We start from the raw sequence: 15,014 nt of genomic DNA, 5'->3' as shown, positions 1-15,014 counted from the left end.
GTCACTTTGAGTCACATGTTATAGAGGTTGGGAGGTTCCTGGCTGCAGAGGCCTTTCTCGTGGTGAGGTTGTGCCTGGTAGCAGCAGGCTGCTGAGGCCCAGGTCCTGGACAGTGCAAGGTCCGCAGCAGCCCCGCGCAGCAAAGGACCGGGCATGGGAGTGCGACAGGCCGGCGTCCGTGCCCCCTCCCCCACATCCCTTGGTTAATACCTAGTCCCCAGTGTGTGATGGTGTTGGGGAGGGCTTCTGGGAGGAAGGGGGTCGTGGAGTGGGGTCCCATGGATGGGCTAAGTGCCCTAGTAGGAAACCTGCCATGCAAGGACACTGTGAGATGGCCACCTGTGAATCTAGAATCCGCCGGCACCCTGACCTTGGACTTCCAGCCCCGGCTCTGTTTCTGCTGTTCATAGTCTGTGCAGTCTCAGGCATTCCATTCTAGCAGCCAAGAGGACTAGGTCAGAGGAGCCGAGACCTCCCAGCCTCCAGCCTCCTGGGCGCCACCCCCCGATGTTGGGTGGGCGTCACTGGGTGCAGATGCCCACACAGCTCTCTGGGACGATCCCCCCACTTCCAGTCATCTCGTGCTCAATGTGCAGAGTGTGGGTTCCGTGGCTGGAGCCAGGTGGTGCCTGCAGCAGGGTGTCCCGGCCCTGTGGTCTCAAGCCTGGTCTTGGGAGACACTCTCCGCCTGGACCACCTTCCCCACAGACCTCAGACTCCTGCTGTGCTGGCCATTGAGGCCAGACGACCCAGTTGTCACCATCCACCAGGTCCCTTTCTCACCACAGCTGCCCTTTCTTTCCTCACGACTTCACTGAGACACGATTCACAGCTCACACAGTTCACCACGGATCCTGTACAAGTCAAGGCTTTGGGGAGTTCAGAGTTCAGCAACCTTCAGCATAATCAATTTTGGAACATTTTTCTTCCTCCCCAAAGAAACCCAGCCCCTCTAATTATCACCCCATGACCCCAAACGTCCCATCGCTAGACAGTCACTAATCTTTCCATCAGTGGGTGTGCCTATGTGGACACGGTGGATATAAACGGAGTCAGGAAGATCCCCAGGTAATCAACCTTTGTTCCACCCATCTCCCCCCTCCTTCCCTAGAGCCCCCAGCCTCACACTGGTCTCAGTCTAAGTATCACCCAAATGCCAAGAGCATCAGGTATGAATAAGGCCAGGTCTCGCTTTCCATGCTATTCTGAACCACAGCTAGTGAAATCGTGCCTCACCCAGAAAGGCCCTTTGATAACAAGTGTCCTCTAGACTGTGACCCCCACGCCTCGGGGCCCTCACCAAGCAAAGTGCACAGAAGGGACTCAAGGATGGGGGAGGACCCCTGGCCATACAACCCGTGCGGATGTCCACAGCTTTTTCTCTAGGAAAGTGAGAAATGGCTAACAGGTCCTCTGGACTTTGCAGGCCACGCTGGTTCTGAACCAGCTTCTCTTTCCTGTTCAGGAAGGTCCTCAGAGGTGCTCAGGTTTTGGAGGGGCTTTTGTTCATCACTTAAATGTCCACTCAGCACCTGGAGCTGGGCCTCTGAACGCCTGCTTTGTGATGGGTTTTACTCATTTCCTGCTTATCTTTGCCTCGGGCAGAAGGGAGAAGATGCTCGCCAGTAGGACTCCCAGGATGTGGCTACCTGCCCCTGCTTTTTAGCCAGAACCAGACGACAAAGGTGGTTTCTGTCTGTGGCCTTTGCGCTCTGCAGGAGCAGTCTCCCCTCCCAGGTAAACAAGGGAGGGGCCTTCCTGCAAAGACCTGCTCAGTGAGGGCCCTGCCCAGCCCTGCCCATCAGAGTCAACTTTAGTTGTTCACACCTTAGTGGGAATCAGTGTCCCGGCTCCTTCCTCTCTATGGCCTGAGAGGAGAGTCTGCCTGGGCTTGACTGGGGGCCTGTGGGACTCCCCGGGATGTGGCTCCTGCCCCTGCTTTTTAGCCAGACCCAGACGACAAAGGAGAATCCAAGTCTGAAGGCTGCCCGGGGCCGCCCACTGGACGTGGTTCAGACCTGATTCCCTTGCTGACTGCAGTGCGGCCTCCCGCAGGCAGCTCCATCCTTCTGGGCTCAGGAGCAGAGGGGAAGCTCCCCGGAGGGGCCGGGCCCTGAGCTCACCCAACCCCAGGCCTCTGGCTGCAGGACTAGAGCCCCCTGACACGACCTCCCCTCTTGAGCAGCTCAGCCACGAGAACGTAGTCAGATTGGTCATCTTACCATCCACCTGCATTTAGGGAGACATGAAGACATGGTCTTTGCTGCTCTGTGACTGTTGTACTTGTTACGATCGTCCATGTCTTGAGGGAAGGACTGTCTCGGCACACGTCACCCCATTCCCACCTATAAGTTTGTAGGTGCTCCTGTCCTGTAAATGGGGAAGATCCCGCTGGCCAGGTGGGCCTGAGCAGGCACAGGCGGAGCCGCCTGGGCTTCGCGGCTTGTACAGCTCCGGCCCTCTCTGTGCAGAACTATGACCATGGTCTTATTTCTGCAGAGATTTGGTGTTCCCTCAGGCCGCCCAGCTCTCTGTGCTAAAAACAGACAAGCACGGCCCCTCCTCTTCCCTAAAACGACTCTTGCTTCTGGCCTGTGCGAGGAGGGCAGAGGATTTAAGAAGTTGGCTTCTCAGCCTTTTCCCCCACTGGCAAGTTCTTCCCAGAAAGAAGGAGCCAAGGAGGGGAGCCAGGGCGTGAAGCCCAAGGCCACTTCCTCAAGAGCCTGCCAGCCACCTGGAAGGAAGCAGCCAAGGCGGGCCCAGAATGTGAGCAGAGACCCGCACAGCGATGACAGATGTCACGGTGACATTCAAGAGTTTAGCAGGGAAACCAGGACAGGCACGATCTTAAACCGCACAGGAAGCTTGTCACAAGTCTCAAGTTTTTTTTTTTTTTTTTTCCAGAACAGAAGCTGGTTTTATTTTTAAAAAGAGGAGAAAAAAAAAAAAAAGTGATAAATGCCAGCGAGGTGCCACTTCCGTCCCCCAGGCTCCGACTGCCAGCTCTCCGCTCTTCCGGAAGAATCGTGGACTCTGTAGCTGTCTGTACAGAGGGTCTGGGCCAAGCCCTTTCCAAACAGGGAAGGAGTCAGAGGCCCGACCCACCCAGCATTAGAGGCAGCAGCGCGGGTCCGACTCCAGCTTCTCCTCCGTGACCTGCACGGAGGGCGTGGGCCCGGGGACAGGCATCTCCAGTTGGCCCCCCACACCACAGATGCCCCTAGAAAACAAGAAAAACGAAACTTCCGGGGCATCTCTTCTTGTGAGTGGGGCAAGGGAAGTAAGTAAAAGGACTCCAGAGAAACATGGCAGAAGGAAGGGTTGACCCCCTGAGCGCAAGTGACGGCACCAAGTGTCAGGAAGAGGATGTCTGTCCCCAGGTGAGCGAGGGCCGGCGGCCGGGACCAGCCGCACACTCAGTCTCTCAGCGGACGGGGAAGCGCAGCTCATCGGAACCTACCGCAGCCCCCCACCAGCACACCCGAGTTGGGGTCCCCCCACATGTCGCAGTGTCACTCAGCAGGGAGAACAGGATGGGGCAGGGGCCAGCCTGGGCCCCCATGGCTCAGACGTGGAGAGTGGGTGGCAGAGCAACAGCTACGCTGGAGAGAGGGTATGTGAGCAGAGGGGCTCCCCCAGGGTCTGGGCCCCAGAACTTTGACCACATGGAGTTCAAAGGGCAAGAAGAGGGGTCCTGGGAGAGGCGGGAAGGCAAAAAAAGGAACAATTTGTTGCAAAATCCAACCAGTTGACCCTGGACCTGGTGGGCGAGGGGCTGGGAGCCCCAACACTCAGTGCAAACATTTTCTTCCCTGCCCCCGCCCCTAGAGCAGGGAGGCTCAGGACATTAGCCCTTCCTGTGTCTCTGTCTTCTGTCAACAACCCTCCATAACAATGAAGAGCCCCAAAACATTCTCTGGCCCCCAGCACAGAACAGAGGCCCAGGAAGCAAAAGTGACATGTCACTGAAGCCAGCCTGTGAGAGTCAAACCACCACCCAAGACTTGGGGCACTTTGTCTGGGGTTTATTACACCACACAAAGCTGCCCAAGCACACGGAGCGGGGAGATCCTTACAAACCGCCCCCACCCCATCCTGTTACCCTGTTACCCTGGCCTCAAGTCTGTGTGTGGGCAACCCCTGGATACCAGCTGTCGCTAGGGAGGGAGGCTGGGTGGGGTGGGGCTTGCCCACCCCCTCCAGACAGTCTACCTTTTCCCTAGGGACTCCCTTAACCAGAGCAGAGGACAAAGGTCACTGCCACCCTTTCTGATCCACGCCAGGCTTCCCAGAAGAAAGGCAGGGGGTGGGAGACGGGTTCCCTACTCCCGTGGGCCCGTGGGTGGCCCAACTGATATCAATCCAGGGACCCCACCAAAGCCAAGACCTGACCCAAGTTCTGAGCCAAGACCTGACCCAGCCCGCAACCAGCCTCAGGAAGGATGGAAGCTATGGGCGCAGAGAGAGGGAGAGACGGAGGGCAGCCAGTGGCTGATCCTCCATAGACCCTGTAATAACACTGGCACCGAACCCCAGCGGGTCCAGTGGCCATGGTGAATGCGACATCTGAGTCTTTGTCCTTATTTTTTGCAAGCAGCATCAGTGTGTGATGCAACACGAGTGGGAAGCACGGAGGTAGACACGCTCACTCACCCAGGAAAGGGTATAGTTTGGTCCTTACAGTGTGGACCCCGCCCCGCAGCTGAGAGGAGTGGGGTGGGACTGAGGAGGACCCTGGGTGAGCCTCTCCCTCAGAGGAGGGCCCCGGGCAGTCCCCAGGTGCCCAGCTCTGTCTGGGAATTAATTCATGGCCACAGATTCAGGTAGGAATGAGGAGTGTGGGTGGGGAGGACAGGGCCTCCCCAGATCCCCTGCTGATCTCAAGTGGCACAGGGTGGACACAAGGAAACAACACACGCACACGTGAGCGCGCGTGCACGCACGCACGCACACACACATTGCATCTATCATCCGGATGAAACACAACAGACACAGCCCGGGAACAGGGGACTCCAGGTCAATTTCAAGGTGTGGGACACCGGCCACTAGCCACAGCCTAAAAGCAGCTGTCCCATCCAGCCTCCTGCCTGGGTCCCCCTCCTCCACTCTCCACCACAAAGGAGAGGAATCAGGGTGAGATGGGAAAAGCAGGAAGCAGAGGCGCCAGGCCCCTGGAGGCTGGAACTCAGAATGGGTGTGGAGAACAGAGCCTGGCGACTTTCCTCCTTCTTTCAGTAGCTGGCTGGCTCCAAGCAGTCTTGACCCAAAGGGCTCAGAGTGGCGTGTTGGCCCTCAGCCCCATTAACAGATGATCTAGACTAGGTGAGGAAAGGTCGGAGGACAGGGAGCTGGGTTTCCCAACCCCAAAGCAAGACTCCAGACCCCTCAATTCTGGGAGGCCACAGCCAGAGTGTTGACATAGCCGTGGGCGCACCCCTCGTCCTCCGAGATGCAGTGGCCCAGTTGGGGGGCTCCGGGCGCCGGCGGGGCGGAGGGTGGAGCACCGTAGCCCGACCTGGCCCGACTAGGGGACGCCGTTAGCCCCTGGTCCCAGCAGCCCTCCAGGGCCTCCAGGCCGCGGCAGCCGAGGAAGAAGAGGTTCTTGAGCATGAAGACAGAGAGCGGCTGCTGGTAGCTCAGGGCCAGCAGGCAGCGCAGCGCCAGCAAGGGCGCGTCCACCAGGCAGCTGCCCAGGAGGCTCAGGAGACAGCTGCAGCCACCGGGCCGCGATGCCCGGGCCCGGGGCGAGGCGGCGGCGTGGAGCTCGTAGAGCCAGAGCACCGGCGAGGCGAGCGCGAGGAAGTAGACCGCGAGGAGCAGGTAGCGCAGGTGCGCGGGCAGCGGCGCGCGGCCGTCCAGCATCAGCTCCACCAGCGCGAAGCTGTCCAGCAGATCCAGGCACGTGCCCAGGAAGCAGCCGGCGGCGCGGTGCCGCTGCGGCTGCAGGAGCAGGGGGCCCGCGGAGCCGGGGGTGGCGCCCGCTTCACCGATGGCCCGCACCAGGCAGTAGAGCAGCGGCGCCGAAAGCGCCATGGTGAGGCGGAAGCCCGTGGTGCCGAAGGGCGCGCGCAGCTCGATGAGGTCCAGGATGGACGTGCCCAGGATGAGCACCACCTTGGGCGTGAAGGCGATGGAATAGATGAGCCAGGCCAAGTAGGCGAAGGCGAACTCGCCCGCCGCTCCGACCGGCCCCGCCGGCCCCGGGCCACCCGCGCCCCCGCGCGCGCCCCGCGCCTTGGCGCCCGCAGCCCCGGCGGGGGCGGCCGGCAGGTGCAGAGGCGCGGCGTGCGGGTGATGCGGGTGGTGGGCGTGTGCACCTCCCCGACGGCCCCGGCTGTTCTTGGCGAAGAAGATGGCCCAGCCCGCCGCCACCACCAGGTCGGTGGCCACCCAGGAGCACCAGTACAGGTCCGTGACGGCGATGAGGTACACGTCCAGCAGGCCGCCTTGCGCCAGCAGCAGCGCCACGGACAGCGCCTGGTAGCCCCAGCGGCAGCCCGAGCCAGAGGAGCAACCGCGGCGCCCGCCCCCGCGGCCCGACCGGGCCCGGCGCCCGCAGCAACCACAGCACGAACGGCAGGAGGGGCCGGGGCCGGGGCCGGGGCCGCCCGCACCCCCGACGGCCCCGGCCCCGGCGCCCGCGCCCAGGTCAGCCGCGGTCATGCTGCGCGCGGAGGTGGGCGTGGAGGCGCGAGAGGCGGCGGGGGTCCCCGGGGGCTCTGCGGACACCAGCGGCCTGCTGATGCTGGCGCTCTCGTCGTCGTCCTCCCGCTCGGCGCCCGCGCTGCTGTCGCTGCTGCCGCCGGGGCCGCCGCTGCTGCCCGAGCCGCTCCGGCCGCGCAGGAACCGGGGCTGCCGCCGGGCTGGGGGCGGGGCCGCGCGGGGGGCGCCGGGCGCGGGGCGCATTGTCCTCGGCTCCCTCCCGCCTCCCCGGCCGGAGCCGCGCGCCGGAGCCGAGCCCCGCGGCCGGGCGCGCGCGGTGACGGCGGCGGTGACGGCGCGCGGGGCGGCCCAGCCAAGAGCTGGGGGCGGGGCAGGGAGACCGGGATTGGATTCGGGGCTGGGAGGGGGAGATCCGGGCCGCGGGGTCGGCGGGAAGAAGGGGAGAGGCTGCTGGGCGCGGAGGTGGCGCGGAGCGGGGAGGACGCTGCCTCGGAACCCGTGGGGACTCGGGGGCGCCCCGTGGGAACGCGGAGGTGAGATGGGAGGTGATCGCGAGGTCCTACCCGCTGAACCCCTGGGCTTTAGGGACCGGGTGGCCTTGGTCTCAGTGTATATCGTGCCTGCCAGCAACCAGGCTCGGACCTCTGCAGGCACCAGGGTAGACTTGGCCTCTGCTTCCTCCAGTGCCCTCTCCACTCCCCATTGGGCCACCCTGCCTCTCCCTAAGGCCCTTAAAAGCCACGGGGAGAGTCAGGCCGTACTGATTACAAGGACCATAAACAGACATATATTTCTACATATGTATGTCCCTTGCCCACTTGGTTCAGTGGGCACCCCGGGGGAGGTACCAATCTGCAGTGGCCGGAGCAGCTCTCTGAATACAAACGCTGGGAAGAAAGGGGCAGAAAGAGGACGGTTTGTGTGGCCCCAGCTAAGCTGGCGCTGGGTATTCTCTGAGGTTCATAAGGCAGGAACGGGAATCACCGTGAAGAGGTAGCTGCAGAGGAAAAATAAAGAAACCCCTAGAGGTGCAGGTGTGTCGACGGACTCAAAGGACCACAGCAGTGATGCTGAATGCTGTAGCCAGGCAGTGCATAGAGCTCTGTCCCGCCAGTCCGCAGGTGGACGTGGGGTTTCACACTCAGCACGCGCCCAGCGCTCTGTCCTGCCAGTCCACAGGTGGACGTGAGGTTTCACAGCACACCCCCAGCACGCACACGTTCTGTGTCCAGTCCTCATGTGGGTCCAACAGGTGTGGCGGGGGAGCTGAGCCCTGGGTTGGTGGTCTCAGCTCTACCACTGGGGCTGTGTGGTCTTATTTCATCTCTCTGAGCCTCGGATTACCCAGTTGCAAAAGGGGACCAACATTTGCCTTCCCAGGCTGTTGTATTAGGAGGTCATGAGCTGGGAGGGTTTGGCACAGTTTCTGGTGCAGAACGTGTGAAAGGTAAGTGTCATCATTACAACTGCTCATTTCTCCACCCTTGGGAACCTACCAGCTCAGGCCACTCCTGATTGTTTTCTGGGCTGGATCCCTTCCCAAGATCACACTGGGAGCTCTGCTGCCCAACAGCTCTGGGCTTCGCCAAGCACCAGGGAGCCAAGCAGTTCTTGTTGGGAACAGCGGTCCTTGGAGCTGGGCACAGGCTTCACAGCATGAGAGATTTAGCCCTGCCAGCTGGCACCGAGGCCACCCACCCGGGGCAGTGGGGGGGGGCACTCGTGAGTGTCACAGCAGGTCCAGGTGAAAAAGTGGGCTGGGGACCTGCCAACTGCTAATGGGAGTGATTACAGCCAGGCTCCCAGCCTCCCCTCAGGGAGAACACCACCCAGCAGCTAACCTGAAAACTGGCCTATAATTCCTGCTCAAGTCAACCGAGCAGGAGAAGCAGAGATGCTGATGAAGGCAAAGAACTGGGCTCCTGAGTGAACACTGATGGCTCTGTCCTCACCCCAGCCTAGGCCCACTTACTCTAGCCACCCACTTGGCTACCTCCTGCCCTCGCCCATCATGCCAGCCCTCGCCCAGACACCCCCACCCCCACCCCCTGCTGAGGATAGGTCTCCTCCCTGGGAACTTGGGTTGTACCAGATCTTTGAAGTTATCCTTGCATTTCTAGGGAATGGACTCCCTAGAGTAACTTCTGAATGAGATTCTTTAGCCCCGTTTCTTTCAGGTCTGAGGCCCTGAATGAAAAGGTCACAGAAAAGAAGGATGAGAAATCAGGGCACATGATGGAGTATGCCAATGGTCTGAGTCCCGGAGGCTCCTCGGTGTTGCAGTGGGTTATGTCTAATCTACACACTCGAACGCACACATGCACACACAGAGCCTTCGCTTCAGCCTGGGAGAAGCTTGACAAAGATGTGGCTGGGATGAAAAGAAGAAAGTTAAGACTTTATTGTATATAAATTGAGTGCAAACATCCCACATGGACCTGGAAAAGGGAAGACACACTCGCCAAGCAGCTCCCAGGCTCTCAGGGTCTGTGCTTACGTCTCATACACAATACCCAGGGACAGAGACAGAGGGATGGCACTTTGCTTCCAGACCTCCAACTCCCAGCCCAGTGTCCTCACCTGCCCACCACACTCCTTCTCATAAGCCTAGGATGGCAGCCTGGGAGTGGGGGACAAGCTAAGCAAGTTTCAATCCAAAACCCATTTCCCTGAGCACCTGTTAAATGCCAGGGGGCAGAGGGGGACACCAGGTAGAGCTTGTTTGGAGACCTGATACCTCGTCCACCTGGAGCGGGGAGGCCAGAATGGGTTGAGAGGGAGAAGACAGGCCCAGTCAGCTCAGCAGCCCAGGAAACTCAGTGGGCAGGATCGCCCCCACCCCCAGCACCAAGGTTTAATACCGCAGATTTACAAATATATAGATTCTCTCCTGTAGAGGAAGACTAGATCTCAGCTTCTTTAAGACATAAAATACCAAGAGGGGAACAGAAATGAAATACATAGAAGCATGTTTTCTATTTCTCACTGAAATTACATTGGTATAAACCATAAGATACAATGCATATTATTAGCTTTAGAGCAACTACTAAGAAAATAACTCAAAAAACCATTTAAGAGACTTCCCTGGTGGTCCAGTGGCTAAGACTCCACGCTCCCAGTGCAGGAGGCCCAGGGTTCAATCCCTGGTCAGGGAACTAGATCCCATGTGCTGCAACTAAGACCTGGCACAGCCAAATAAATAAATATTTTTAAAGAACAGTTTTAAAATTGTTAAAGGAATTAAATATTATACTAGGGGAAAAAAAACTCTTAGTACCAAAAAATGAAAATATTTTTTTAAAAAGAACTTCAGATTTCAAATATATAGTCATTGAAAATCATTAATAGGTGTATTAAGCAGTACATTTCTGCTGCTGCTAAGTCGCTTCAGTCGTGTCCGACTCTGTGCGACCCCATAGACGGCAGCCCACCAGGCTCCCCCGTCCCTGGGATTCTCCAGGCAAGAACACTGGAGTGGGTTGCCATTTCCTTCTCCAGTGCATGAAAGTGAAACGTGAAAGTGAAGTTGCTCAGTCATGTCCGACTCTTAGCGACCCCATGGACTGTGGCCCACCAGGGTCCTCCGTCCATGGGATTTTCCAGGCAGGAGTACTGGAGTGGGGTGCCATTGCCTTCTCCAGCAGTACATTAGATACACCTAAAAAGACTTAGTGACTTTAATAATATTATCTGAAGAGGGGATGTATGTATAACTGATTCACTTTGCTGTGCAGAAGAAACTAATACAACGTTGAAAAGCAACCATGCTCCAACAAAAATGAATAAAAATATATATCTGAAGAAAATCTCTAGAATGCAGTAGAGAGAGCTAGCAGTGGTAACATATTCCAAAGACAAATTGAGTAGATTGGGAAGATCCAAAATATGCCTAATAGAAATTCCAGAAGGAGAAACTTGAAAGTGTCAGGGAAAGATAATAAAGAAATTACAGCTGAGAATTTTCTAAAATTGGTGAAAACTTCTCCAATCCACAGATTTAAGAATCACAATGAATCCTAAACAGGATGAATAAAAATAAACCTGCTGCTAGATGCTCGGATGTGAAACCAGAGAGCATCTACAGGAAAGGATCTTCAGAGACACCATGACAGTAAATCATGGAACAGAAGTTAGATTGACAGCAGGCTTCTCATCAGAAATAACACAAGCCAGAATGCAAAGGATGGTTTAAAAAAATAAAGTTAAATATATCCGCAATCACAATAAGTGTCCTGTTAAATAAGAGAGATGATTGGGCTCAATTTTTTTTTAATTCCAAGCTATATGCTTTTATAAGAAATATTTCCAGGGACTTCCCTGGTAGCACAGTGGGTAAGAATCGCCTGCCAATGCAGGGGACACTGATTCGATCGCTGGCCTGGGAGTATTCCATATGCCGGGGCAACTAAGCCTGGCTGCGACTACTGAAGCCCGCTCGCCTGGAGCCTGTGCTGCACAGCGAGAGAGGACCCAGCGCGCCGCAACCAGAGACAGCCCTCAAACCGCAGCAACGCGCCACCACAACCAAAAATAAGTTAGCAAATAAAAGAACTATCTCTACAACATAAAGACAAAGAAAGGTTGAATGTGAAGGTTGAAGAAAAATGTAGACATATGTATTTTAATGCATTTATATAAATAAACCAAGCAAATATTAACTCAAAAAAGCTAGCATGACTTGGGCTTCCTGGTGGCTCAGGGGTGAAGAATCCTCCTGCCAATGCAGGAGACACGGGTTCGATCCCTGATCCCAGAGGATCCCACACACCACGAAGCAGCTAAACCTACGCGCCACAACTATCGCACCCATCCCCTAGAGCCCAGGAACCACGGTTACCGAGCCCACAGGCCACAGCTACTGCAGCACACACGCCTAGAGCCCATGCTCTGCAAAAAGAGAAGCCACCGCAGTGAGCAGCAGCCAGTGGCCAGCTCCTGCTCGCTGCCACTAGAGAAAAGCCTCCACAGCAACGAAATCCCAGCTCAGCCCAAAAAATGAAATAGATAAAAATGATAAAAAGAAAATGCCTTTAAAAAGCTGGCGTGACCATATTCGCATTAGAAAAAATTAAACTTTATACTCGAGAATATCTTTATGAAATAAAGAATTTCATCGTATAGTGATAAAGGAGCTGGCATAGTAGTTAAGGGTATACACACTAGACCTAGACTACTAGGTTCAATTCCTGACTCCACCACTCAGAAGCTGGGTGACCTTGGTCAAGTTACTTGATCTGTCTTCGATTTTCTCACCTGTAATATGGGAACAATAATTAATAGCACCTCCTTCATAGAGTTGTTATGAGAGATGGAAGGCACCTGGATGTCTGAGTCACCACCTGCAGGGGAAGGCCAAGGGCAGCACCTGGCCCACATCAGGCTATGAAACGAGCGAGAAATACCTTGAGTGCGTTAAGCCGTATTTTCAATGTACATGTTTCTGAGTGCTGTTTTGTCCCATTGGTTTGTATCCCACCCTCTGCCAAGAGAACACTGTCTTAATTTACTGTAACCTTTTTAAAATGTTTGAAATCCGATAGGACCAAATCCAGGGTGAAGACAGGAACTTCTCCACAACTAGGCAGTTTTTCATTTCTTTCAGGGGCTCAGTAAGTGCTCTGCAGGCATTTGTTGAGTGAATAAACGAAGCCAAAGAGGAAGTTAGAAACACACAGGAAAAAGCAGACGAGATGAGACCTGCCTCGGGCTCCAAAGGGAGGTCCCGGATGCTGAAGCTGTTCTGGTAGGAGTGAGGTCCACAGTGGGAGGAGGGAGGCAGCTTTCAAACCAGACCCCTCTTCTCTGTCTCCTGAAAAAAGAGAAAATGAGGTTTTTGGAACCAAGAGCTGGAGGAGGCTGGAAGCAAAAGCTGAAGCCCTGACAGCCTCGCAGCCCTTCACAGCCGGAGACAATCCTCGCACCTCCAGCCCCTGGCAGAAGCTGCCAGGAGTCCCCGGCAGAGAGCAGGCAGGCATCCCCGCACGACCCAGCTTCCCTGCACCACGCGGTACGGGGGAAGTGACAAGAGAGATTGGAGGAACAAAGCTATTCTAGCCGAGATATTTTAAAAATCCGCCCTCAAGGCAGCATCCGGTTGCTACAGCAACCCTAGCTCCTGGGGAGGCCTGACCACCCACTGGCTCCCCACCTGCCTCAGCCTAGGGGTGTCCTTGGGAGGCCAGAAGCTGCCAGCACCACAGGGACACGAAGGAAGGGTGGGGTTCCAGCACCAAGGTCAGGGCTGGAGACCCACGTGGACACCGCATGGTCCACTTCTGCTCTGGGCTGATCACTTTATTCTGAACATGTGCTTACTTCCCGTGCAGACTGACTCATAGTCTTGTTTGTATTCACTTGGCTCCTTTGAAACACAAAAAGGTAACTTTTTCACTCAGTCTGGCTGAGCAATGAAGCAGCTGGTTGTGGATTTGGTTCCAAGGTCTGGACAAAGCCCCAGAGGAACGAGACCAGTCTGCAGCCTAGTGGCCCGCCCTGTCCTTGACCTGCGTGAGTGACCTGCGGTCACCTTTCCTTCCTGCACCCCACCTGGAAGGGCTCCTACCACCTTCAGGAAAAACCAAGTGTTAGAAAGGGAGAGAAAGGGCCACAGAGAGAGCAGCTGCCAGCCACAGGGCAGAGCTGGGGGCAGACACACACTGTCACCCCATCCCTTCAGCCTGGGGCTCCGGCAAGACCCTGCACACGGCCACACCCAGCGTGGCTTCCCATTCCTGCTGCACTCTCCCTTCACTCTTGGGGGCCTCCTGGGCCCAGGGAGAGCTCGCAGGCCTTAGTTGTGGCTTGCAGGATCTTTTAGTGACTGGAACTCCTGTAGTGGCATGTGGGATCTAATTCCCTGACCTGGGATAGAACCTGGGCCCCTGGCATTAGGAGTGCGGACTCTTAGCCACTGGACCACCGGGGAAGATGCATTGCAGGAAAGTTCTTTAAAGGGACTCCAGCACCACCTGCTCCATCTTCGCCCTCTTCTCTCCATGGAACGTGGCTGAGATGCTGAGGCCATCCATGCCGCAGGTAGGCAGGCCTGCAGGCCAGCAGGGTGGGCAGCAGAGTCCTTGAGATGCCTGCCCCGAATGCCGTGATGTTCAGACAGCATTGGAGATGCTGTGGTCAGGCTTCTGAGACAGGCAGCTGAAGAAAATCCTAAACAGCACAGTGTGGTACCTACAACAGCTCCTTCATGGCATCCACCATCTACAGATGGGAAGGAGCTGGAGAGGAGTGGGGATCACTGCGGGTGGGGCCCCTGCCCTCCCCCAAGGAACAGGAGGGAGAGAAGCCACGCCTGCCTGTGGGTCTGCAGTCCTGCCAAGCACCCAGCATGTGGGTGAGGGGACCCAAGAAGGCACCAGCATGGACAGTGCACAGAGCACGTCTTTTAGAAGACGTAGAGTAAGGAGTGATCATAGGTCACGGGTGATGGGGACCTCAGGGAAGATGATGCAGGACAGCGGGGAGAGCAATCTTGTTTTGTTTTGGTTTTGGTTTTGTTTGCTGTACCAGGAATTTGAGTTCCCCACCCAGGAATGGAAGCTGGAGCCCTACCCATTGGAGCAGCAGGGAAGACCCTGTTTTTACAGGAATTTGAGGGAGTCCCTCTGAGGGGGTCACATCCCCAGATCCTGAAAAACGGATGGAGCTTCGTGGATGTTGGAAGTAAGGGAATGGCGAGTGCAGAAGCCCGGAGGCAGGAGGGCCTGACTGCAGGGACCTGATAAGAGAGCTGGTCAAAGCTCCACCCTGACTGGGCCTGTGAGGGGCGTTAGGGCTGGAGGGGTCTGCAGGCGAGGGTGGGCTGCATGTGAGGAGGAGCTGCTGCTGCCTGGAGGTGGGGGGCCCTCCTGCAGGGCCTGTGGACATGGTCCTGCTCAGGGACGGGGCACATGTCATTCGCCCTCCCCCTCGCCCCTCCCAGGAGCAGCCCAGGGAAGAGTCTGAAGGAGGGAGGGAAAAAAAAAAAAAAAGGAGGGAGGGAGCAGTGGGCTATGTCAGGGGCAGTAAGACGGGGACCAGGGCTGGCTGGGGGCGGGCACATGGTGAGTGGGGGCCACAATCCTGGAAGACAGGCACGGGATGACCGGGATGACTGCAAGAGCAGCCAGGAACAGGAGACAGTTTCTAGAGTCACTGTAGGAAAGGCCCCTCTTTCTTTCCACATCAGGGAAGTGGTTAAGTCCGTGGTGAGGCCTGGGCCAGACTCAGTCCTGCACAGACGGGGCTCGAGGCCCAGACTGCAAAGGGCAGGGGTCCATGTTCTCACCAATGCCTCAGGTCACCCACTCCACTTGCCCACGGGACTCTTTAGTGCATTCCAGACAGAGCATCACAAG

General features: G+C 56.8%; 1 protein-coding gene and 1 long non-coding RNA gene across 2 annotated transcripts; one reads left to right on the top strand and one right to left on the bottom strand.

The window, feature by feature from the left end:
- Positions 1 to 2,882: 2,882 nt before the first annotated feature.
- Positions 2,883 to 6,906, bottom strand: TMEM121B (transmembrane protein 121B). Its single transcript, XM_027543389.1, has one exon. The coding sequence runs from the start codon at positions 6,904 to 6,906 to the stop codon at positions 5,386 to 5,388; it is 1,521 nt and encodes a 506-aa protein (XP_027399190.1). The 3' UTR covers positions 2,883 to 5,385.
- A 186-nt stretch (positions 6,907 to 7,092) lies between these two features.
- Positions 7,093 to 10,890, top strand: LOC113892272. Its single transcript, XR_003511008.1, has 2 exons — positions 7,093 to 7,196; positions 10,659 to 10,890. It is a non-coding gene; the product is annotated as an uncharacterized LOC113892272 (long non-coding RNA).
- The last annotated feature ends 4,124 nt before the right edge of the window (positions 10,891 to 15,014 follow it).

This window comes from Bos indicus x Bos taurus, chromosome 5 (genome assembly GCF_003369695.1).
Source record: "Bos indicus x Bos taurus breed Angus x Brahman F1 hybrid chromosome 5, Bos_hybrid_MaternalHap_v2.0, whole genome shotgun sequence".
In the NCBI taxonomy this organism is placed as follows: Eukaryota; Metazoa; Chordata; class Mammalia; order Artiodactyla; family Bovidae; genus Bos; species Bos indicus x Bos taurus.
The sequence above is the reverse complement of the archived record's forward strand: the minus strand, read 5'-3'. Positions and strand labels throughout refer to the sequence as shown.

Coding starts and splice junctions, on each gene's coding strand:
- TMEM121B (XM_027543389.1), bottom strand. CDS start 6,906: ATGCGCCCCGCGCCCGGCGCCCCCCGCGCGGCCCCGCCCCCAGCCCGG.